Source organism: Pelobates fuscus, chromosome 4, assembly GCF_036172605.1.
Source record: "Pelobates fuscus isolate aPelFus1 chromosome 4, aPelFus1.pri, whole genome shotgun sequence".
Classification (NCBI taxonomy): Eukaryota; Metazoa; Chordata; class Amphibia; order Anura; family Pelobatidae; genus Pelobates; species Pelobates fuscus.
In genome coordinates, this window is record NC_086320.1 from 60,752,696 (window position 1) to 60,779,594 (window position 26,899).

General features: G+C 42.2%; 1 protein-coding gene across 1 annotated transcript in view; it reads right to left on the reverse strand.

Moving 5' to 3' along the window:
• Positions 1-25,091, reverse strand: part of LOC134609318 (serine/threonine-protein kinase SBK1-like) — a 34,129-nt gene extending 9,038 nt beyond the window's left edge. The window contains exon 1 of the mRNA XM_063452998.1: positions 24,899-25,091. Coding sequence (XP_063309068.1) covers positions 24,899-25,091 — 193 coding nt within the window. The remainder of the gene's footprint in view (positions 1-24,898) is intronic.
• Between the last annotated feature and the right edge of the window lie 1,808 nt (positions 25,092-26,899).

Sequence of the window (26,899 nt, forward strand, 5' to 3'; positions counted from 1 at the left end):
TACTTCTTCACATATTGGTATTTTTTTTTTACCCCAAGTAATATTCATTTTTGAAGCTCCTAATCTATCTTGCATGAACCCTATAGTGTGTATATTCCATCGATTATCAGGATGGGGCTGTTGGGTGGGTGAGTATGACTTCTCATAATGACTCACACAATTATTATGGAGGGTGTGCATTCATGCTGCATAACTTACAATTAATTGCTAACTCTTTTTTTTTTTCACTTTTTGTTTCCTTTTGAGCAAATATTAACCTAAAACATAATTTGGAAGTAATACTTTAGGAGGTGATTAAAGATACATTTTATTATGAAGATTCTGTTTGATTCCCACAGTTTTTATCTATATACAGAGTTAACCAAAAGCTATACCTGTCTTATAGTACCACTACACTAAGAATGACCGTGAGCATGCACCCAGCTACACTAACATTTGTCCCATTACAGGCAATTGTTCCTTTTTAAAATTGAGTGGATCTTGTGTAAATGGAAAGGAAATCCAAAATTGGAGTTTGGGCATGATGACCTCTAGAATTCTTCCTATGGAAATTCCTTGAATCTCCTCACCAGCTTATCTGCAATTCACACTCTTTCAGTCTTTGGCAACTTGTCCTGGTCCCCATGGTAACATTGCTATTTGAACTCTTTCACTGTGCCCAGCATTCCTATAATGCATGGTATTAAATCAGGCCTAGTATTGCATCAGTCAGTGAAACTTAAAGCATGGATGGATACACGATATCTGACGTATGGATACTGGGTAACAGAAAAACATAGATTATATATCATTATAACAGACAGGGGTCAAGTCCTGGAGAAAAAGTGTGGGAACTCATCCAAGGTCCACCCCTTTTGTCAGTTTTGCTTTGACATCAACTTTAGCTGACACTTTAGTGGAATGTATTTCTGAAATTGTTTATTATCCAGTACATGATGTTTCTTCTAAAATTATTTTGCTGTAATTGTAACTGTTGTATTGGCTTCATACCGTGATATATATATATATATATATAGCATATACTTGTAAGCTATTTTCAGAATAATTATTGCCCATGGTTATGTAATTTTTTTTATATGCTCAATCTTCTATTCATGATGTTTTAATGTTTAAAGTGGTAGGTTGACTACACCACTTGCACCCTTATTTTCTATCTTACATGTCACTTTGCACTGAGGTCAGACTGCTGGTGGTGTGCCTATTACACTAATTATTGCATGTTTAAAAGTTCAAGGCTCATTCAAATTAAATGTATCCATTAAAGATCCAGATGTTGAACATTAATGCCCTTCACAGCCCAACACAATAATAAAATAAATGCAGTCCTATTTATATCATAGTATGCAAATGATGTGGACATTTGACCAGGACCCATGATCTCAAGTTATTGATAATAAAAAAACATCATGATGGTGTCTGCGTGGGAATATTGCAGTAAAAATGATAATCTGCTACCTATTAGAGAGAGTGGGGTTAAGGTTTAGTAACCCATTGCCTAAGCCAGGGTTGTGTATGTAAAAGCTGAGTTTGACACCACATGTTGCATTGGAGACTCCACCTGAAGGGTTAAAAGACCTGTAGCATTATTTCCTCCCATCCCATAGTCCAAGCTTAACTTAAACATCACTGCCCTCTTCCTAGGTTATTAATAAACATAAGGATTTGAGACTTTCTCCAGGGCTAGTGTTAGCTGATTCATTTGGGGTTTTTTCTTGTGGGTCCCATAATCGGGCAGAGGGAAGGATACTCAGCCTTTTTCCCTAGCCATAGGTTGTACTATGGCTCAGACTGTCCAGAGTGGATGCCCCCTCTTCTGGTCCTAGCCTTAAGTATTGCTAGCATCTGCTTGGCTCAAGTAAGTGGAAACTAACTATCTCTCTTCATCTTTGCAGGTCAGCCAAACACTCCTAGAGGTAAGAGTGGGGTGTCTGCAGTTTCAGTATAGTGTCAGTATTGTTAAAGTGTGTCTGAGTTAGAATGTCTTATCAATCAGTGGATTCACAATTCTGAAAGTTCACTGTAAGGATACACAGTGTATCACATACAGTAACTGCACATTCCAAACTCCAACTTTAATACCGGTGAAGATGCATTGTATTTAATGCTGCAAAGCTTTGGATTTAAGTTATTTGTAACCATGGTGTGACTTACATGTTACAGAAATATCTGCCTCCAAAGGATATTTTAACCATCTGAGCATCAGAGAGACTTGCTACTCAAAGGGCAGGTCCTGCAGGACTAGTAACGGGAACGGCGCTCCTGCTGAGGAAAGTGCAGGAACGTCGTTCCCACTCATTCCTGCAGGACTCGAGTCCTGATAACAGATCAATTTTAATATTTTAAAGGTGGACATATTACTGGCCTACTTTATGTAGGAACATTTTTTTTTATTATTAAATACCTCATAAATTAGGAGTTTGAGACATTCCTGACCATTTAATAAACTTTGAGGAGAACAGAAAACATGTTTTACTAAATTCTATATAAATATACTTGATATCAAAAATGGGGTCCACAATGCTCGGTATAGTGATTATTGAAAACTCAAATATGTCTTTAGACATGACAAAAAAATGCAGATATATACTAAAATACAATAGTAACTATTTGAATATGCAATAATTATTGTCTGCAACTTAATTGACTAAAGGGATGGGTGTGACACGAAATTGAATGCACATTTTTTTTCTAAAAGTATTTGCATTACAACTGAGTTAGCTGGTTAATTTGGAATATTAAACTGAATTCAATTCTGTAATCCATTGAATTCAAATTACCCACCACCCATTGTATTATGTTTTGGCATCGCCCATATTAACAGATTTTGTTGTCCAATAAACGGCAGTTTGTTTTTATTGTTTTTATAAACTGAATCTTGGTGTGACTGTTTCTTGTGCTAATTTTATTTCATTTACAGATATTAGAATTCTGATGGGGTAAATTCAAAGAAATTCAATCCAAGAAACTGTATAGAATCTCCCTTAAATTCACATTTTTAAATTTAATAAGTCTAAACAGAATCTTAAATATATTGCAAACTCAAGAACTGAAATAAAATACAGAATTTCTATATTCGATGCAGTACGGCCTCCGTCAGGAAAAAGGTTAAGCTTTACATTTGTTACCTTTTCTTATGACCCTTTAATAAGCATATGAAAAATAGGAGTAATTGGTGTCGTTGGTATCCATTTCTTCCTCAAATCTTTCTTTTTTGTGCCATATTATACTACCATATCTAGACTTAATATTACTTGTACATTCTGCAGGACTTGGTTGCTTGGGAGTGCTGGGTGTTAATACTGTTTTAAAGGATCTGAAATATAAGGTCTGAGGTTAGAAAGAAAAAAAAGAAATAACACACTATTATGGGTGGGGATACATGGGGCGATTGAGGCAATTAAATAGAGATGAAAAACCAAAGGGGAGAACATTTGGGATAAAGAGGTGAAGGTGAAAGTCATATTCACAAAGTTCCAGGTTGTTGTAAGACATTCCACAGAACATCACATTTTCAACAATTCCCTTTTTACCATAACTGTACCTTTCTGTTGGTCTATAATATAATGAATATAAGATAAAGCTATGTGGAATATATTGGCATTCTATAATAGTAAATGTGGAAAGCTCTCTGTATTGGTTTTCCTTTTTAAACTTTTTATTGAATTCCTCTTGAACTTGCTTTTACAAATTGAAAACAGATACCATATTATACTATATTATAAACTATTCACAATTGATCCCCAGAAGCCAACATTATTAGCAGTTACCAGATCCATATAAGTAACCATTATAGATGGTGCTTCTACTAATTGAGAAATGAAGGTGTAAATTCTACTATCCCACGTCAATGTCTAGATAGTAAAAATATCCAGGGATTATGGTTTTAACTCAGATGTATACCTTTCCAATTTGCTCTAACAGCTGGTTTTCTGAAATAGTCAAATTTTGGGGGTTTCTAAGATATTCCTACAAATACAATATTTCTCCTCTTACATCCTGACAGGATTTCTACCCAAATGGCTTACACATTTTACTTTTATTCAGGGCTAAAACTACCATAAGGTGGCACAACCAACCGCCTTAACCTCTCCTAATCTGGAAAAGCGGTGCAGAGGTGAAAGGAATGAAAGGTCAGTCGCTATAATCAGTGACAAAGGCCACATGGATGGATATATATCATATTTTAGGGCCCAACACTCTCTTGGCAGAAGTATAAGTGTCCAGGGGATGCTAGGGGTGTATTTATACAAAAAAGTTACTTTTACAATGAGCTTCCCTTTTTTCCAAAGATTCTACCCTGAAGATGTCCTCAAATCTACAACATATATATAGGGGTGATCCTGCTAAGGAAGTTAAAAATTATAACAGACAATATAGGTTTTATCAATTGGCCACTCACGATATGCAAGTCAAAAGAGAGCATTCAGAGTAGTGCTTGTTTCAGGAGTGTTTATTTCATTTATATTGTCCAAATGGAGTTGAAAATCTGTGAGGTGCAACCAGATAAAACATAAGCAAGATCAAGTGCTAAATACATTTTATTCACTTACTCATTGGTTAGTAATAGCAATCCTATGCATTTCATCCCACATTGGGGACAATTCTGCAGAAAGTACAAGTGAAGCATAAATATAAACCTTCCTGCCCACCATATTTTTATAAACCCCTCTTAATTGATCTATCCATGCTTCCATTGGCTTTCCGACATTGTACAGCACGCGCAAAGATGTCATGTGTTCCAAGTATGCGTTCCATTTCATTCCGGGTGCTAGGGTTCGTGTGCTTATAAGTCACCTTCCACTCATGTGGAAGTGATGGTGTGTGCATTCCAAATGTGTTCCACTTCTCTCACTGCTCGATCTGATGTGAGTATAGGTCCTAACGCCAAGATTGGTTAAATGACATAAGTGGGTATTATTAAAGTGCTTATAACTAATAAACTAAAATCAAAATTACCTTTTATGAATAAATATAAACCAAGATCAAATTTGTGTGTGTATATGTATATGTATATGTATATGTACACACACACGTGTTGCATTTGTAATTTTGTTCAGAGTGTATATATTAATATATATATATATATATATATATATATATATATATATATATATATATATATAAAATATATTTTTGTGTTCGGTGCTATTCTTGTAACGTAAATGCATGTATAGCATGGTGTAAATTATAGATATGAACAAGTCAGTTGAAGTGTGCCGAAACAGATGTATGCGGTAGGCCTGTAATAAAGAGGGTAAAAATTAGCAATGTCTTGTCAAAGAAATATTCATTGCATAGATGAAACATAGTGCAAATAAAATACCTCAAGATGACAATTTAACAAAGGCAGACCTCATTTCTAACACCGGTTGAGGTATACAAATGTATGTACGTAGTGGGGAATTACGATGCAACATAAACATAACTAACCCCATTCAACCCCCCAATAACGACAGACAACTTAGTATGGATGAACATTACTGTATAACACATCCATAACTTTATTAAAATCTTCTTTTCTGTAACCAAATTGATATAAATAGTCATACATTAACATATATACATATATAACTCAACATATAGTGTTATACAGAGACCCAACCGTCCTTGCCAATAAACATACAGTGGTTCCTAATCACCACTTCCTCTCACCTCCCCCCTCATCATAAAAACATCCTTCCAATGCCTGCCATCAGCTGACCTTATCCACGCTCGATGGGCACGAGACCTCAGGCAACCTAATCTTAAACCTTTTGAAGCAGGGGAGGTTTAGACCTGCAAACATAATTAACTTACTCCATCCTTAAACATAACCCCTCAAACTTAATTGGCAAGGACATACCCCCGGCTCACTGTGACTAATCCTACATGGGGTGGGCGGGCGGGAAGCTGTTTGCTGGCCCGAATCCCAAGTGGCACTGAGGAAAGACCTCCCCCCTACCAGCTCACATAGCCCTAACCCCCCCCCACCCCCCACACACACACACACACACACACACTTCCAAAGACACTCCAACGCATCTATCCCCACACTCCTACATGTGCCCTTGTCCGCTTAGCTGCGCTATCTCGCAAGGGCCTAAGCAAATGCTGATGACTTCCAGCGGCCAAAAGACTTAATTAAGTGTACTGGATTATCGTGACTAGAGGCTGTGGAAGCTGCCCCTATCCGAAAAGAATGGCCATAAAAAATGCTAGCGTTCAGACAGTCTGGTCAGTAATATGCGTACGTAGTGCATGAATTTCGCTGTTAAGACTGCTTTGTGGAGGACTAGCAGCGGGATGTCAGACTGAGGCGGTAATGATTGGAGATATGTATTCCGTACTTTTACCGGGCACCCCTTGTTTGAAGTAGGATAATATGTGATATGCACTACTTTACCCAGCTGACTTGTTTTAGTAACGGGTAGGGACAAGATATAGTGATCTTGTCGTTTAATGAGATAGGAATGTTTGAGGCAGTCTTGTGCGTATTTGTTACCATGTATGCTAAATTTGCAAGGTCTAAGAAAACCGTAATAAGCCAAATAAATGGCTGTTTTGATTACCAGATTTGTGGTGTGTTCAGACTGGGCAGTATCCAATAAGTCAGACATGTCCTTAAATAACGGTCTGTGTATTGGTAATCTTGTGGTTGGAGGAGTGGTACCGGTTATCTGTATGCCTTTTAGTATGTTTTTAATGGGGTAAGATGATAAAAAAAAACTAGGGTTATCTGGGTATAAGGTATACATGTGGTGTTGGATGCCGGTTAAATATAATTTAATGGTGTTTGAGATGACAAAAGGATGCAATAGCTACCAGCTGTGAGAAAGTGAAGGCAGATAGGCCTATAACATTTAACCCCAGGGGGAGTATCTGTAGTATGTGTTGTAGGCAACACAAACCAAAGTTTAGTTATGGGACCCTGGGGTGGAGCATTTGGAGAGCAGGGTGGTCCAATGCTCCACTCCGCAGTTTGCATACAACTGCGAGAAATAAGTTCCAGGTCAGAGTTTTGATCTTTCTCCAAACCACTGCTCAGCTGGAGATCAGCTGCAGCAGTGGGAATAAACCCCTCCCTGCTAGGCAGGTAAAGGGGGATTGCTGGCTTCCTCCCGGGAAGCAGGTAGGAGAGACGCTGTTCTCTCCTGTGAGAGAGTCAAGGAGACCGAGCACTGGGAGTGCAGAAAGGAAAGCAGTTAAGGCTGGCTTGGAGCACTGGGAGCGCAGAAAGGAAAGCAGCAGGCTAGCTGAGAGCACTGGAGTGAGGAAAGGAGAGAATTGCTTATTTCTAGAAGGAATGGAAGCCACATGCTAACTGGGTGTTGAGTGCAGAGATCTGACAAAGGCACTAGGTTGGTGAAACCAATTATTCTGTTATAGTTTAAACTCTTGAGATATAGGGAACCTGATGTTAGTGAGTGCTCAGACGAGCTAGGTTTTTGTTTATAGGGATTTGTTATATTTATGGTTTCATTTGCTGTTGTCTCCTGTGTGGACTTAGAAATAAAGTGCCTGGATTATATGAAAATAAAAGTACTGTGCCTGTTTACCCTAGAGAACCGTGCTATCTGCAAACAAGGATCACACTGCGTTGAAATGGTAAAAAACTGAACCAAGTTATGTTCTAACATAAATCTCTTATACTGTTTGAAGGCTCTATTGTAGGACGGTTTAGTGTTTTCAGACAGGGCTAAACTAGCCAAGCTGAGACTATGACTTGCCAATTCTTTTAGTCCATTACAAGATCCTGAAAACACGGTGCTGCAGTGGCTGTTGGGGAGGCCATGGTTAACGTGTCTCTGAAGGCCTGGCATTCAAAGCAAGACAATTTGTCAGCTGCAGTATTATAGATCCCTGGTACATGACAACACCCCAAATAAAACTGATTACAGGCAGTCAGCCAGGTCAGTCTTCTCATGAATCTTATGATCATCAGAGGTGAGGAACGTTCCTTGTTTATGATGTGGCAGGTAGCTAGGTTGTAGGAAAAAAGCGTACCGAGCTTCCTACCCAAAACTGACCCCATACCATGGCTGCTGCAACTATAGGGTATACCTCGAATAAGGCTGAGGTGCGTGAGAACCCTTCGATGTGCTGAACCTCTGACCAACCATCCCAGAGCCACTCATTGCCAAATATGGCAACAAAACCTGTTGATGCTGCAGCATCCGTCAAAATGACAGGAGAATGGATAGACAAATGTGGTAAAAACATACTTCTGCCATTCCATTGCAACAAGAAATTTGCGTCACATTAATAAATCAGCAGTAGCCTGTGAATCCAGGCAAATACGCTAGTCATTTGGCAATAGAGGAAGGAGGCAGAGGAGTCTAGAAATAAAGGCTCTACCTTGCGGAATAATACGTATTGCAAAATTTAGTGAGCCAAACAAAGATTGCAATTCCTTTCGATTGAATGTCCTATTATGCAGAGTGTCATTTAAGGTTTGTAGGATACCATCAATTTTGCCTGAGGGCAGGCTCGCTTCCATGCTGACTGAATTGAGCAGGATACCCAAGAAATTAACGAACGTGTGTGTGTGATAGAATTTCTTGATTCCAAGGCCGAAGCTTATAGGTGTCATAATATCCTATATTAAAATTGGCTAACTTGGACTCAGGAAAGGAAATGCATGATGCTTAGCACAACACTTAAGACCATATATGTCTAGTTCCAGGAGCAGAGAGCCCCCACCTGAGATGTCTCTTTTTGTTCTTTCTTACCTTGGAACTTATTTTTTATGTGTACATGATGTTCATCCCTATGTCTTATCTGTACTCCCTTCCTATTACTGTATTTGCACGTAAGCACTTACTTTTTAATGTATAAAACCCAGCTGATGAATAAAACGGCAGAGGCTTATTTTGAATACCAACAGGTATCTGGTGTCTAATTCTCGCTTCTCCAAGTGCACTTGTAATAATAATTTGAATTTTCAAGAAATTCACTAGATGTTTGGATCAGTGAGAAGCTAATGCTTGAGCCAAAGAACCAATGTTTATGGATGTTAAATATGGTTTAGCATGACCTTCATTAGGACACATGGACTTGGCATGAGCCCTAAAACAATGTGAACACACATGTAACAATCTGCAGGCACTATAGCCACATGTACCTACATTAAAGTTGTTACATATCTATGACTTCCCGAGGTAAAAATAGGACCATGGAGTTTGTCCTTGCATGATCTGTCCATCATAGTCTGTCTCTCCTGGAGAGTCCTAGGTGTGGACTCTGGCATGATGGGACAATAGTCTGAGGCATGTGAGGTAGAAGCACAAATTGCACAAGCTGGTGTCTTGAGACAAGTGTCTGCAAAATAGCTCCGTATCCATATGGCTCCAGTCAGTTTTAATGTCATACTGAGCCACAAGCACCGCACCAGACACCACAACCGCCGTAGCTTAACTGGAGTCTCGACATCTTCTGTCCACCCTGGATCAGCTTCTGTCCTCCAGGACTGTGTGGGGAAGACCTCTCCTCCAGGAGAGCATTTCAGGAACAAGCTCTTAAAAGTGCTAAGTGATTAAAGCTCAAGGGAGTATGCAGCGCAAAGCAATCCCCAGTGTGACTATAGCTGTCCCCTCCAATCACGAGACAACACTACGTGTTTTGAGTCAAGAAGAACTGAGGTTTAATGACACACACTCTGCTTTAATGCAATTCTCCCATGCAAGGGAGACGCCCACAGACAATTATACATTAGCCAATCAAACAATGGTTACATCCCACACCTCCTCCCTTTAGCCTGAGAGGTAACACAATAAGTCGTACAGTTTAAAACATACTTTTTACCCAACTTTCATAACTCTAAAACTATACATCCAATATTAATATCCAAAACTATACATCCAATATTAAGTCACGTATGATTAATTAGCACATTCCAAATACAAACATTCCCAAAAATCATTCGAATCCGTTCAGCCGTTCGGAAGATAGATATGTCACTTTTGACCGACCGCAAGTACATTTTCATGCCCAAAACAGTTCCATGGATTTGGGCTGTGCGGTTGGTCTATTTTACACCGAGCACACACCGCTGACCGCGTTCGAATAAGTTAAAATGGTCACCGCCACGTGTTCGTTATTCGAATGGCAACGACTTCGGCACTTCGACTGAATCAGTTCAAACTTAACCATTCTTTGTACAACACAGTTAAAGGGCCAGAAACAGCATAATATAAGTCCATAAGCCCCAACTCAGTTCCTTAAAGGGCAATACATCCCAGGGCCATAGTTGCAGGGCAGGAGGCTAGCAATCCGTCCTCTCCAATGCCCAGTGGCAAATGGCAGTTTGTCACAGACCCTTTCTTTGTTAGGTTCAGGATAGGAGCTATTAAGGTTGAAAACCCTTGGATCAATCCATAAATCGCTGAATGGCTTTTAGAAATTTGGTTAAGGGCCAGTTGAGTACGGCTTCTAATTTTTTTTGGGATCCATAGTAAAACCAGAAGAAATTATGTACCCAAGAAATTAACCTCAGCCAAAGAGGCATTTTTCTAATTTGCAATGTAAACCATTCTTTAACAATATCTGTAGAACTGTCTTCACATGAATGTGATGTGTGTGTGTGTGTGTGTGTGTGTGTGTGTGTGTGTGTGTGGAGATCGGGAGAGAAGATGAGTACATCGTCAAGATACACCAAGACATATAAATGAATAATTTCTCAACCTCATTAATCAGGTCTTAGAATACAGTGGGGGTGTTGCACAAGACAAAAGGGTTAAGAACAATGGGATGACTTCAATGATTGATGTAGAATGGGCAAAACAGAGGAGTCTTGTAGGAGTTTGGTAACCCTAACAATATTCCTAACCCTAACCCTACGCCTAAACTAACCCTACATCTACACGTATCCAAAGTTCTGAAGTCCCGAACCGAACATTTTTCCCATGCACAACCCTAATATTTGATACACATGACCTCTAAGATGCGTAGTACCAGGCAATAAATAAATGGCACAGTCTTAAGTTCTGTGTGGTGGCAGCGTTTCAGCATGAATCTTGTTGAACACCTCTTTAACCAACATATTGGGAACGTATTTCTGTGGATAAAGGTGTGGCAGTAGGTACATTAATAGTATAGATAGGTTTGATTGGTTGTATGCATCACCCCAAGATAATACTTCACCCTGAATCCAATCAATATGAGGGCTGTGTAAAGAGAAAGCAAGGTGATTTTTTAATATGTTGGTCACCTAGATCGGGGCTATCAGGGGATGTAACTTGTGTGGGTTTTGTGTTTTGAAGGTTTTTTGAGTCTTTTTATTTTTTTTATTTTTTCGTGTGTTTTCTTTGCCTGGAAAATAATTGAATTTAATACAATGCTGACTCAATTATCTCCCATGAACAGGGGAGGGATTGACCTATTTTGCATGGGAGTGTCCTGGACCAGAGAGCCAATGTAATCGTGTATGTTTTTACTGTAGTCTTCTCTCAGGTCCATGAGGGAGTGCCCCTTGCATTTAAGGTCAGCTGTGGCTGCCATTAAAGTTTTGTTTTACCCATCATGAAGTCTAGGCTCATGGTTGGGGGTTTTATAGAGCCATTGTTCCCTCTGGGGATTGCTATAATAACTATACTCCCTTGGCTTACGACTTCTCTTGTAAAAGCGGCCTGCTTTGCTTTCTGGATTAGGAGAGGTCTACCCACTGGAAGCTGAATCCTGGTCCAGGGTGGGTGGAGGACAGCGAGACCCCAACAAAGCTGCGGCGGTTTGTGTGGTTTACGGTGGTTATAGTGTCCAGTGCAGTGCTTATGGTGCTCAAAGATTACTAGGAAGCAGCGATTGACAGAGGTACCCAGTCAGGGTGCCACGTGGTCCGTCCCATCTACCATCTAATGGCCTCAATGGCCAAAAGTGTTGCTCTGCTTTTTAGTGGTACATGATGTAAGAGAATATTCAGCATCTATGAAATTCTCTGCTGCTCCAGAATCTATAAGAGCTTTGGTGTCTAAAATGTCACCACCCCAAGATAGCGAAATAGGAAGCAGGAATCTATTATGAAGTGTAGTAGGGGACATGTACATAATATCTAAGGCCGGTCCCTTAATGGTCCTTAGGTGAGCACGTTTTCTGGACAGATAGGGCATGTTAACCATAGATGACCTAATTTGCCACAAAATAACACAAACCCTCACCTCTCCTGTATTTCTGCTTAGCCTCCGATAGCTTAGTTACACCTAGCTGCATAGAGGGGGGAAAAAAAAACGAGGAGCCAAAGAAAAACGCTGCGGTTATCTATTTGCATCATGTAAGTTATATATTTGTTTATCCCCTCTGGTAAATCTTTAGCTGTGGTTTAGTCTAACAAGGGGTCATACAGTACCTCTGCGAATGCTATAACCAAGCCACTATTAGTCGTCGACTTTGTGAGCTAAAGTTCGGGTACGATGGCATAGTCTGATACTGAACAATTCCCCTGCTTTATGCGCATCACAGCCTTAGCAGTGGATTTTTCTTTCCCTAAAGGTTTGAAAGACAGCTTAAACTCTGTGACTCTATTAATTATAAGTAGTGTTGTCGCGAACCCGGAATTTTCGGTTCGCGAACGGCGAACGCGAACTTCCGCAAATGTTCGCGAACCGCCATTGACTTCAATGGGCAGGCGAATTTTAAAAACAGGGACTCTTTCTGGCCACAATCGTGATGGAAAAGTTGTTTCAAGGGGACTAACACCTGGACTGTGGCATGCCAGAGGGGGATCCATGGCAAAACTCCCATGGAAAATTGCACAGTTGATGCAGAGTCTGCTTTTAATCCATAAAGGGCAGAAATCACCTAACATTGACACCTGTCCTCAAAGCCCAGCCCTGATACACACTGACACAGAGCAGAATAGAGACTGTTCCCCCTACATAGGGTCACTTGGCAGATATGGATTGACACCTATCCTCAAAACCCCTGATACACACTGACACAGAGCAGAATAGGGACTGTTCCTCCTACATAGGGTCACTTGGCAGATATGGATTGACAAATCCCTGACAAACAGCTACCACATGCAAGGAAGGCAGCAGGGGCGCAAATGACCCACTCCCAAAGCGGGAAGGTAGTGACGACAAATAACAATACAGGACTCTTTAGAGGCCCTGTAATTGTAATCAGTCCACTTGCACCAGTGGGGCTAAAAATTAGGCATGTACACATGCCTGAAAAATTTGGTATTGTTGCAGCCGCTGCTGTAGCTTGCATGTTTGTTTCACAGGCAGAAAGTGCCCTAAAACATGGCGGCTTGAACCCTAGTTGGTGGCGGATAAGTCACGCAAGTCAAACGTCATTCAGAGCTAAAATACAGCAGTGGACCATTTTTAGCCCAAGGCAGCTCATCTCATCAGGCATTTTTTAAGCGAATGTATCGCCCAGTGTCAGTCCCTTCGGGATCCATCCCTCATTCATCTTAATAAAGGTGAGGTAATCTAGACTTTTTTGACCTAGGCGACTTCTCTTCTCAGTGACAATACCTCCTGCTGCACTGAAGGTCCTTTCTGACAGGACACTTGAAGCGGGGCAGGCCAGAAGTTCTATCGCAAATTGGGATAGCTCAGGCCACAGGTCAAGCCTGCACACCCAGTAGTCAAGGGGTTCATCGCTCCTCAGAGTGTCGATATCTGCAGTTAAGGCGAGGTAGTCTGCTACCTGTCGGTCGAGTCGCTCTCTGAGGGTGGATCCCGAAGGGCTGTGGCGATGCATAGGACCTAAAAAGGTCCGCATGTCCTCCATCAACAACACTTCTTTAAAGCGTCCTGTCGTTGCCGTCGTGGGAGGAGGAGGAGGATGACTTCCACCTCTCCCCCTGTTAGATTCCCGTTGTGCTGTGACATCACCCTTATACGCTGTGTAAAGCATACTTTTTAATTTATTTTGCAAATGCTGCATCCTTTCCGACTTGTTGTAATTCGGTAACATTTCCGCCACTTTCTGCTTATACCGGGGGTCTAGTAGCGTGGACACCCAGTACAGGTCGTTCTCCTTCAGCCTTTTTATACGAGGGTCCCTCAACAGGCAGGACAGCATGAAAGACCCCATTTGCACAAGGTTGGATGCCGAGCTACTCATTTCCCGTTCCTCCTCCTCACTGATGTCATTGAAGGTATGTTCTTCCCCCCAGCCACGTACAACACCACGGGTACCAGATAGGTGACAACGAGCACCCTGGGATGCCTGTTGTGTTTGGTCTTGCTCCTCCTCCTCCTCCTCAAAGCTACAATCCTCCTCTGACTCCTCTTCCTCACAATCCTCTTCCAGCGTTGCCGCAGGTCCAGCAAGCGATGCTGATAAGGCTGTTTCTGGTGGTGATGGTGACCACAACTCTTCCTCTTCACGCTCATCTACGGCCTGATCCAGCACTCTTCGCAGGGCACGCTCCATGAAGAAAACAAATGGTATGATGTCGCTGATGGTGCCTTCGTTGCGACTGACTAGGTTTGTCACCTCCTCAAAAGGACGCATGAGCCTACAGGCATTGCGCATGAGCGTCCAGTAACGTGGAAAAAAAATTACCAGCTCCCCAGAGGCTGTCCTAGCACCCCGGTCATACAAATATTCATTAACAGCTTTTTCTTGTTGGAGCAGGCGGTCGAACATTAGGAGTGTTGAATTCCAACGTGTAGGGCTGTCGCAAATCAAGCGCCTCACTGGCATGTTGTTTCGCCGCTGGATATCGGCAAAGTGAGCCATGGCCGTGTAGGAACGCCTGAAATGGCCACACACCTTCCTGGCCTGCTTCAGGACGTCCTGTAAGCCTGTGTACTTATGCACAAAGCGTTGTACGATCAGATTACACACATGTGCCATGCACGGCACATGTGTCAACTTGCCCAACTTCAATGCCGCTATCAAATTTTTTCCGTTGTCACACACCACTTTGCCGATATCCAGTTGCTGCGGAGTCAGCCACTTTTCCACCTGTGCGTTCAGGGCGGACAGGAGTGCTTGTCCGGTGTGACTCTCTCTGCTTTCAAGCAAGTCAAACCCAAGACGGCGTGACACTGCCGTATCCGGGATGTGAAATAGTACCTGGGGAGCTGGGGGGGTGCCGTTGATGTGGAGCAAGAAGCAGCGGCACAAGAGGACTCAGCCGAGGAGGTTATGGAAGAGGATGGAGTAGGAGGAGTAGAGGAGGTGGCAGCAGGACTGCCTGCAATTCGTGGCGGTGTCACCAACTCCTCTGCAATGCCACGCATTCCTTGATTGTCAGCCATCAGCAGGTTTACCCAATGCGCAGTGTAGGTGATATACCTGCCCTGACCATGTTTTGCAGACCAGGTATCAGTGGTCAGATGGACCCTTGCCCCAACACTGTGTGCCAGACATGCCATGACTTCCTTTTGCACAATCGAGTACAAGTTGGGGATTGCCTTTTGTGAAAAGAAATTCCGGCTGGGTACCTTCCACTGCGGTGTCCCAATAGCTACAAATTTTTTGAACGCCTCAGACTCAACCAGATTGTATGGTAAAAGCTGGCGGGCTAATAGTTCGGACAAGCCAGCTGTCAGACGCTGGGCAAGGGGGTGACTTGGTGACATTGGCTTCTTACGCTGAAACATGTCCTTGACAGACACATGACTGTGGGCAGATGAGCGGGAACTGCTCAAGGCGGGAGACGGAGTGGCGGATGGTTGAGAGGGGGCAAGAAGGACAGCAGTGGTTGACGTGGCTGAAGATGCTGGACCAGGAGGAGGATGGCGGCTTAGAGTAGGCATGCTGCTTGTACTCATGTGTTGATCCCATAGGCGTTTGTGATGTGAGATCATGTGCCTACGCAAAGCAGTTGTACCTAGGTGGGTGTTGGACTTCCCACGACTGTTTCTTTTGGCACAGGTTGCAAATGGCATCGCTGTTGTCAGAGGCAGACACACAAAAAAAATGCCACACTGCTGAGCTCTGCAATGACGGCATTCTGGTGGTGGACACAGCATGCGTTGATTGGCGTGCTGTCGGGCTGACCCCGGGTGCCGATGCATGCTGTCTGACTGTGCCACTAGCTCCTTGCGACGACCCCCCCTGCTTCCAACTGGTCTCCTCCTCCTCCTCTGTCTCCCCATCTGAACTTTCGCCCTGTTCTTCTTCTCTTCTAGCGGGCACCCACGTGACATCCATGGACGCATCGTCATCATCAACCGCTTCGCTTGTATCTGACAACTCAGAAAAGGAAGCAGCAGCGGGTACAACATCATCACACCGTACCTCCATGTGTTTAATGCTGCCTGCCTGAGACATATCCCTGTTATCTACATCCTCTAGCAATAATGGTTGCGCATCACTCATTTCTTCAAACGGGTGTGTGAATAACTCCTCTGACATACCAAGTAAAGCGGCTGTGGTGCTAGTTTTGGTGGTGGCGGCAGGCGGGTGAGTGCTATCTTGAGAGGTGCCTGAAGCTAAGCTGGAGGAGGATGGTGCGTCAAGGTTCCGAGCGGAGGCTGTACAAGATTGGGTGTCCTGTGTTAGCCAGTCAACTATGTCCTCAGAACTTTTCAAGTTCAGGGTACGTGGCTTCTGAAAACTGGGCATTATTCTAGGGCAAAAGGGAATCACAGCACCACGACCACAACGGCCCCTGCGGGGTGGCCTGCCTCTGCCTGTCATTTTTTTGGGGATTTGTGGTACTATGCGTGCAAGCTACTGTGAGACCAGATATGATTGGCAATGTGCACTGGAACAGTTCTGCAGAGCACACACTGTAGGCCTGAGACACCCGCTTGAAGACAAGTAACTGCTATTCAATCTATAACAGTGAAAAACAAATTTTGGTTGTAAAAGCACGCTATAGAGACACCAGATATGATTGGCAACTGTCAAAGCACGCTGGCACAGGTCTGCAGAGCACACGCTGAAGTAGGCCTGACACCAAGATGCTTGCAGACAACTAACTGATCTTCTATTACAGTGAAAAAAAAAAAATTCTTTTAAATCTAAAGCTTAACCTATTGTTAAAACAGATCTGAGTGGTGGCACTAGGCAAATAGGCACAGTATCCAATGTGAACCTCACACAGAAGCTGGCAGGCAGGCACCTGCAATTACATTACACAGGAAAAAAAAAAGCAGGCTGTTATAGCCCTAAAAAGGGCTTTTTGGGGTGCTGTCCTTACAGCAGAGATCAGATGAGTCCTTCAGGATTGTAGTGGACACTGAATACCCTAGCCTAGCTATCAATTTCCCTATGTAATCAGCAGCAGCTAAACTTTCCCTCCTCTCACTAAGCATGCATCTTCCGAATGAATCGAAAATGGATGCTGGGAGGGAGGCTGGAGGGTGTGGAAGGGAGGGAGTGCTGCTGATTGGCTGGAATGTGTCTGCTGACAGAGAGGCACAGGGTCAAAGTTTGCCCAATGATGACGAATAGGGGGCGGATCGAACTGCGCATGTGTCCGCCCGCCGCGGCGAACGCGAACACGCTAATTTCGCCGGGAACTGTTCGCCGGCGGACAGTTCGGTACATCACTAATTATAAGCTATGGATCTCTCGCTTTCCCACAAAGGGTAAGCCCAAGGTAAAGCCTTACCAGTCAATTGGTTCATGCGGAAAAAAAAAAACAATCTTTGGTCAGAAGGAAAGACCTAGGTGAAGCCTCAAAGTGATACTCAAGAATCCTCAACATTCAAGATGTTCACTAATAAACCTAGGAGGAGGTGTCAAGTTAATAGAATGGCTTTTATAGTAGGATGCCTCAGACACGGCAGGCTGGAGAGTCATAGCAGTCTGAAGTGCCTGAGCAAACTGATCCCTCCTATGATCAAGTTCTTATACTTTGATCTTGTTGGTAGTCATTTGCTAGCTTATATTTGCAGGATCCAAAATGGCCCTGTCCTAATGTCAAGGATAGATAGGATCCAACAAGCAAAGACAAGGGCAGGAAATATGAGAAGACCGTAAGCCTGTTAACAGACCTTAGAATGGCCAAATTAAATGCCAATAAAGTAGTAAAAGACAAGCTAAGGTCTGGGATACAGAAGTCAGAATAAACGTTAATAGCCAGGTGAGGGACAATAGAAAGGAGAAAAGTAGGCAAGCCAAGGTCAAAATGCCAGGATTACCAGAAATATATAGTTACATAGCTTAAAAAAGAGACTTGTGTCCAAGTTCAGCCTTCCTCACATTTGTTTTTTGCTGTTGATCCAAAAGAAGGCAAACAACTCCTGTTTGAAGCAAGCTAGGAAAATAATTCATTCTTGACCCCAGAATGGCAGTAAGATTTATCCTTGGCTCAAGCAGTTATTACCCTACATTGAAAGATTATATCCTTGAATATTCCGTTTTTGCAAGTATGCATCTAGTAGATGCATAGGCAACCTTTGGCACTGCAGATGTTTTGGACTACTCCTCCCATGATGCTTTGCCAGCATTATGGATGTAAGCGCATGGAGGATGTAGTTCACAACATCTGGAGTGCCAAAGGTTGCCTACCCTCGATCTAGTAGCTGTTTGACCATCTGTATGGACTCTGATAAAACCACTTCTTAAGGCAGAGAATTCCACATCCGTATTGTTCTTCCAGTAAAAAAACCTTTCCTTTGCCTTAGATGAAATCTTCTTTCTTCCAGTCTAAACGCATGACCTAGTGTCCTATGTAAAGTCCAGTTTGTGAATAGATTTCCACACAATGGTTTGTTTTGGCCCTGAATATATTTGTATAAATAGGTTTAAATTTGTTAATCTTTCTTCATAGCTGATATGTTCCATTCCTTTTATTAATTTTGTAGCCCGCCTCTGCACTTTTTCTAGTGCCCTAATATCCTTCTTTAGAACAGGTGCCCAAAATTGCACAGCATATTCAATATGTGGTCTTACCAGTGATTTATAAAGAGGCAAAATTATATTCTCATCCTGAGAATGAATGCCCTTTTTCATGCATGACAATACCAGACTGGCCTTGGCCACTGCTGATTGACATTGGATATTGTTACATAGTTTGTTGTCTATAACAATTCCAAAATCCTTTTTGTGTGTTATCCCTTATTCGCTTCCATTAAGAATATACGTTGCTTGTGTATTCTTTACGCCGAAGTGCATAACTTTGCATTTTTCAACATTACATTTCATCTGCCATTTGAGTGCCCAGTCCCCCAGTCTATCTAAATCCCTCTGCAACAAAGTAATAGCTTGCTCACATTGTATAATTTTAGAGTTTTGTGTCATCTGCAAACACTGAAAGATTTTTGCTGATAACCATGTTCCTCAAGGAATTCTTGAATATTATCCCTTAATAACCTTTCAAATATTTTCCCAGCCACAGAAGTTAAGCTCACAGGTCTATAATTTCCAGGCAAGGATTTTGAACCCTTTTTGAATATAGGAATCACATCTGCCTTTCTCCAATCCTCGAACACTTCTTGAAAGATTAAAAACAGAGGTTCACTTATTTCTACACTTGGTTCCTTAAGTACCCGTTGATGGATACAGCCAGGCCCTGGAGCTTTGTTTATATTAACTTTCTTTAGTTGCTGCAGCACCTTGTCTTGAGTTTTTAGTAGCAATCATTTGCACATCTATTGCCATGGGTCCTTCCTTAATATATACGGAGGAGAAATAGTTTGCAACGAAACCGCTTGCACCCCGACCGGGTACCTTCCGCTGATGGATGCTCCTACTGCTTCCCGAGGACTCCAAGCACTCTGCCAGATACCATAACCACTGTAGAGTCCCACGAACCGCCGCAGCTTGGTTGGGATTTTGCCGTCTCCATCCACTCTGGACCCAAGACCAGGGTCCAGCAGGTCAACCTCTCCGAATTCCAGAGAACAGGAACAAGCTCTTAACAGAGCTTAGTGATTATACCCTGGGGAGTATAGTGATCATAGCAATCCCCAGAGTGTAGTTCTCCAATCCCCCAAACATGAGCTGAAACTTCATGAAGGTACAAGATGATCTCTCCAATGAGCGTTTATTACTCCTTATATACAAGTTTTCAGGCCAGAGGCACACCCCCTGGACCTGGTGGTAAACTGTGACAAAAGGGACACAAACTAATGGGAACACTAACATAAAAACGCACCCACATACACAATGAAATCCCTCCTCTCCATCCTGGAGATAATTGGCTTAAGGCACTGCAGTAAACTCAATTATCTCCAGGTACTTAAAAGTACATAATACATTATTATATTACACAGAACCCCCACATTTACCTATCTCCAGATAGCTCGGATCTGAGCGCCCAATGCAGGTGAACAGCGCTCAGATCCCATGAACAGAGTAAGTTTGCCATGGGGTAAAGCATAGCAAGGGCTGTTGAGAGACCAAGGAGGGACAAAAGCAGTCGGTTCCAACTGGTTTGGCAGTGTGCCTGGGACAATACCCTGCTGGAGAACAATAGACCGGAAACTGGGGAGGGGAAGAGAGACACCTTCCTATGGATTCAAATGGGCAGAAACAGTCTTTAGAAGCCAATAAGCCCCAACTAGTCTTTTTAAATGGCAATACACCCCAGGGCCATAGGAAGGAGGCTGGCAATCCAACAAAGGGCAGCTTTTCACCTAACAATCCAGTGACAAAAGGCATTTAATCAGTTATTTATCATTCCTGCCTTTTCCTGGTCTTCATTAACTAGCACCCCCATTTCAGTTTTTAGTGTACCTACACTTTCATTTTTTGGGTGTTTCAGAATTTATGTACTTAAAAAATGCTTTGGGGTTGGTTTTGCTCTTTAGCTATCATTTTTTCATTAAGCAAATCTAATCGCCTTTTGGCACGCTTTATTTGCTTCCTTATATCTTTTATAAAAGGCATCTGGTTTGTCAGATTTATATGCTTTTAAATGCCCTTTTCTTATTTCTAATCTCTTGTTTTACTTCTCTACTAAGCCAAATTGGTTTTAATTTGTTTTTTATATTTATTGCTCAAGGGTACATACTGAGAAATGTATCTATCCAATATTTGTTGGAAGATGATCCTTTTATCCTCAGTGTTCTTTTCACTAAAGAGTTTGCCAGTCGATATATATATTGTAAAGCTGCCCTTAACTTATTGAAATTGGCCTTTTTAAAATAATGTTTTAGTATACCCCATGTGCTTTTGTTTTGAGTTTATTTCAAAGGACACTATATTGTGATCAGTGAATCACTATTTCCCAAGTGCTCACCTACTTGAATGTTGGTCAAAAGATCAACGTTGTTCCCCCAGCACTGCAGACCCTCTCCTGTTTAGGTGCAATCCATCACTACTATAAAGGTTGTACCCAAGCGCAAAGTCGGCCCAGTGCTCTAAAAATCCAAAACTCCTTCCTGCACCAAGACTGAAGCCACGCATTGACCTCTCTAATCTCCTGCTGCCTTCCACTGTAACGCGTGGCACAGGTAATCTCAGAATACCACCTTGGAGGTCCTTTTCTTAAGTCTGCTACCTAATTCCCTGAAATCATTATTTAGGACCTTCCATCTTACTCTTACTTTGTTATTGGTACCAACATGGACCATGACCGCTGGGTCATCCCCAGCCCCCTCCCAATAATCCATCCACTGTCAGCAACATGCCGGACCCGAGCTCCCGGGAGACAGCAAACTGTTCGGTTGAGCCGATTTAGAGCGGCAGATTGTCCTATCTACTCTAATGATAGTCCCCTACCACCACCTGTCATGCCTTCCTTACATTTTGATCCCCACCAATACTAGAGGGGATGCTACCTCGGCTGTTAGAAGTAACAGCTTCCTGCAGTACAGCTACTCCTGAGCTGATGCTCCCAACACCTTCACTCAAATGGGCAAATCTGCTAGGTTGCACTAAATCAGGACTAGCGAGCCCTTTCCTCTTCCCTCCCACCCCTGCTTCCTCGCCCCACTGTCACCCAGCTACATGCCTGTTCCCCATCTGTCTTATCTCCTCCTCCTCCTCCTCCTTCACTACCTGTCCCCACTAAACTCTCTGCTCAGTGAGCAGCAGACTCCTACTTAATAGAGTCTGCTTTCAAGTAATGTGAGCTAGGGGACTATGCAAAGAGTGGCCGAAATATAGGTATAACAATGTATAGGAACAGAAGAGGGGGTAACCAAAAATAATGAATATGTTGAAGACAAGGGGGGGGGGGGGAAAGGAAAGGAGAAGGGAAGGGGAGAAGGAAAAGTCTGTTCCTAATTGAGAACAATAAAAGTCCTTTATTGTAAATAGTGGGACATCGAGAGAAACTATCTCAGCAGTGACTGCCTGACAAAAAAAGAGGAGTGTCAGATATGACAATCAGAAACAGAGAATACAAAAATCAAAAGACAAAATGCATAAATAAGAATAGACTATGTACATACAATACACACATAGAGTAGATAATGACAGGGTTGATAAGGTAGCACCGTAACGCTCAAGCCTCATACCGTAATAAGTCTTAATATGTAGAACCGATGTTCCTAATCTCAACAGCTCCTAGTCACTGGCTGTGAGCGGAATGTTGCCATATATAGTACACTAAGATACAAGGTGACAGGCTTGTCAGGTGAAAAGAAATCATACGGTGTCTAAATAAATAGGCAATAAGACCAGATGATGCCGTAATCGGGTATGATACTAATCTCAACAGGAGGTGTCTATAGAAAAATAGACAATGTATCCGGTTGATGCCGTACGCACCCTTGGTATGCTGGACCAGCATATATCTATTTACAACAGCTCGTAGTATATAACTGTAAGGGAATGGACCTCAAGTATAGTGCGCAGTGATACAGAGCGATAAGTATCGAATAAAGGACACATGTAACCAATTGTACAAGCGGAGCGGGTGATTTCCCTGATCTGATTAGAAATACCTTTGCGCAATGGAGGTGCATAAGTGAATTGAATGATAAAGAGTATCAAGTAGTCACAGTCCAGTTGTCATACCACCCTTAACTAAAGGGATGTAATGAAATAAACAATCTGTATGAGACAGAGGTAAGAAAGGTGCCTTCAAGGGCACCTGGTACAGGAGAGGGACGGAGAGGTATCAAGGAAAGAAAAATATAGAGCGTAATAAAGACAAGTCAATCGTCACCAAGTAAAACAACCCTGTATTAGTCATGAAAACCCTGATCGGAACTTAATAGAGATAAGAATATCATTGTTGGTGCCCCTGAACGGCAAGATGCCGTAATCATAGCAGGAAATGACTATATACACTAATCGTTGTGTCCGATCGTCGGTATGTTAATCTTAATAAGAGAACACAATCGGCAGATACAGGGAGATATCCCTTAGGAGAAATAAGTCATAGTTAACTGTACTGCTGGAAAACGGCTAAAAGCCGTCAAAAGTGTAAAGTAAATAGTCGGTTTAGCAAAAGCCAAGTATAAGTTCAGAGGCACAGGAGAGGGATGTTGCGCCCTGACGCACGTTTCGCCTGACTCCGAGGCTCATCAGGGGGAACTGATTTGTCTGATTCTCCAGGTTTAGAAACCCCCGCCTTGCAATCTCATTGGTTGCAGGGAGGGATGCCCAGAAAGGGCGAATACGGTGGCTCAGTAGGTAAAAAAGAATGGAAAAATCATACTAGGATGCAAAGTGATAGTGATGAGATCAACATGAGCACAGTTTGAGAGGAATGCAAATGAAAAGGAAAAAACCCTTGTGTGAAAGCAAAATAATAGAGATAAATGATTAAATAAATTAAAAAATAACCACAATAATGAGTGTTTTTATTGGAAAATATATAAAGAAGGGTGTTACCCTTAATTCTTATAATGCTAAAACATCACAGTGTGAACTGATAAAGCTGCACAATGAAAAAGTGGGCAACTGGATGTACACAATACACAAGTATTAATTAATGTGTACTGCTGGGATAGTTAGGTGATAGAATGTACGAGTACTAAATTCAAGACATAGGTCCGAAGTGAAACTGGCTAATACAACTACAACGGTGGAAATATTATAAAGCCAGTCGTATGGTCACATGATAATAGCTAGGTGGTGTTATAGAGGGTTGCCAAGTTAGAGAGTTTTGTGTGTAAAAAACTGACTAAACTAATACCAAACTTAACAAGATAGCTAAATGGCATAGGATGGAAAGTAGATGTCTGAGTTTGTGATGAAGTCATTTGTGAATGAAAGGTGTATAATTAAACTCTTCATGCAAACCTAATGGAGCTAGGGTCTTGAAGGAAAAGATCCATTGGGATTCTTTTCTAAGTAGAATATTGTTAAAGTCACCCTTTCTGGGGTTTGGTAATCATTTTTCAATTGCCTGAAATTGCAGATTGTCCGGGTTACCATCGTGGAAGTTGAGAATGTGTCTTGCCACAGGAGTCGGTGTGATAGTATTCTTGACAGAGGCAACATGTTGCAGAATCCTGCGCCTAAACTGCTGAAAAGTTTTTTCCGATATACTGTTTGCCGCAGCTACAGGTAATCAGATAAATGAGTCGCACAGAGCTACAGTTAACCAAGGCATTAGTCTCAATTCTGTTTTGAGTTTGGGTAGAGGTGGTAAATTTTGACGGTGAAATATACTGGCAGGCCTTGCAGTGTCCACATTTGTAAGTACCCTTGGTATTTGATAGCCAGGTGGTTAATGGTTGTGGAGGTGCCAAATGACTATAAACAAGTTGATCATAAATATTGATCGGTCTGCGAGCTGTTAAGGGTGGGTACTTGAGTAGGACATGATGGAGTTCTGAGTTGGATAGAAGGATAGGCCAGTTTTTTAGGGCTTGGGACATAAATTTCCAGCCCTGGTCGAAAGTAGCAATACAGCGGGGGGCCTTTGACTCGGATTTAGGTTTGATAGAGTGTAGGCTAGTATTTCTATCAATACTGCATACCTGATGGAAGGCATGTTTTAGAACACGGCTCGGGTACCCTAATGCCCTGAACAGTGATTTCAATGCTCTACATTCATTGTAGAATGTCTGATCTACTGAACAGTTGCGTCTGGCCCTCAGATACTGGCTGTAAGGGATGGAGGCTTTCAATCTAAAGGGATGATGACTCTCCCAATGCAGCAGACTGTTGGTTGATGTCGCCTTTCTAAAGAGTTCTGTTTGGATGGTGCCATCCTGTTCCAGCAAGATTTTAAGATCAAGGAAAACCAATTCATGTTGATCTATGACATGGGTCAATTTCAAATTGATATCGTTTTCGTTAAGAAGTCTGACAAAATCCTCAAACATGGGGATGGACCCTGTCCAGAGGAGCAACATGTCGTTGATATATCTATGCCAGGTCAATATGTGATCGTGAAAGCGGCTAAATTGTGGTGTAGTGACGACATGTTGCTCCCACCACCCCAAAAACAGGTTGGCATGGGTAGGTGCACAGGCCGTCCCCATGGCAGTGCCAGAGATCTGAAGATAGTAATGATCATTGAACATGAAATAATTGAGTTAAGGTAAACTCCAAGATAGCCATAATAAAGTCAATCTGTTTGTTGTGGTATGCTGTATTGTTGAGAGAGCCTCTGCATGCCCTCATCCCTATTTCGTGGGGGATGTTGGAGTACAGTGCTACTACGTCCAGACTAGCAAGTTGTGTATATGGTGGAACCATTAGGTTCTGTAATGTCAGCAAGGTAGACTTGGTGTCCTGAAGGTAGGACGGCAATACCAAAGGGTGCAAGACTTTATCAACAAACTTACTGAGAGATTCAGTTAAGCAGTTGTTACCAGACACAATGGGTCTACCTGGAGGGGGTCTGGTACCCTTATGTATCTTTGGTAGACAATAAAATGTAGAGAGAGTTGGATTTTTGTGCGGTAGTAAAAACTTTAATTCGTCCTTGCAAATTATCCTTTGGTCCAGAGCATCATTCAGTAACGTAGTTAACTCTCCTATAAAGATCAATGTAGGATCCGAGGGGAGAGTCCTATAGTAAGTCTTGTCATTGAGATGTGACATACACATGTCAATGTAGTCTGAACGATTCATCAATACAATATTGCCCCCTTTGTCGGCTGGTTTAATTATGACATTAGTTTGTTGTCGAAGTTCTTTAAGGGCTTTACGTTCGTTGAGGGTTAAATTGCTGGTGTATGAATGATGTTTCTCCATTTTCTCAAATTCCTGTAGAGAGAATTGAACAAAGAGGTCGACATGGGGTGTATCTGAGAAATTGGGAGTAAAGGAGCTCTGTGGCTTGAAGTTAGTTAAGGGTCTAGAGGGATTATTTTCATCCAAAAGACTATCCAAGGTCTTATTAAGTTCATAGTCCTGTCTAGAAAGGCCCAATTCATTAGCCATAACTTGATCCTTTTTAGCGTGCATATGGGTTAAAGCCAATTTTCTGCCGAACAGATTTAAGTCCTTAGCCCAATTGAAGTCATTACAGGAGGGAGTGGGGACGAAAGAGAGGCCTCTATTAAGGAAAGAGATATGATGAGTTGATAACTGAAAATCAGAGAGGTTGATTATCTTGTTAGGGGCTACAATCTGAGATCTGCTCTGATTCTTGTAGGCCCATCTGTCCCTGTCTCTCAATCTTCCCCTCTGTTGTCAGGGTTGGTCCTGTTCTAAAAAAGGATTAGATGAATTGGTGGTTATGGACTGAGAATTATTGATGTCTGAGGAAATTGGTATGTCAAGGAAAGATACTGCCTTGTCTGGGTATTTCAAAATACTTTTGTTGTGGCTGGGTTGGAAATTGGAATCTTTTGGATATTCAGTGTTGTGTTTAGATATCGGTCTCCTTCTGGGTTGAGATGGCTGGTCAGCATCTGACCAATCAGTTTCCCTGGAGGAGAAACCTCTTCCACTATTTTGTCGTCGTGGATATTTATTGGTTTGTCGAAAAACCTTGCCGTGTTTGAAATCTTTGTAATCCCTTTGGAATTTGGTATGTTTTTTAACCTTTAAGTGGTGTTTATGTTCTGTTGTAACTTGGTTTCCATCTGGACATAAAGATCGTCAGTTTTATGCTTCTTGATTGAAGTAATGTCCTCTTTTAGTTTCGTGTTGACTACCTCAAAGTTACTAGTTTCTAGTTTAACTAGAAAGTCCATCAATTTGAAGGAGC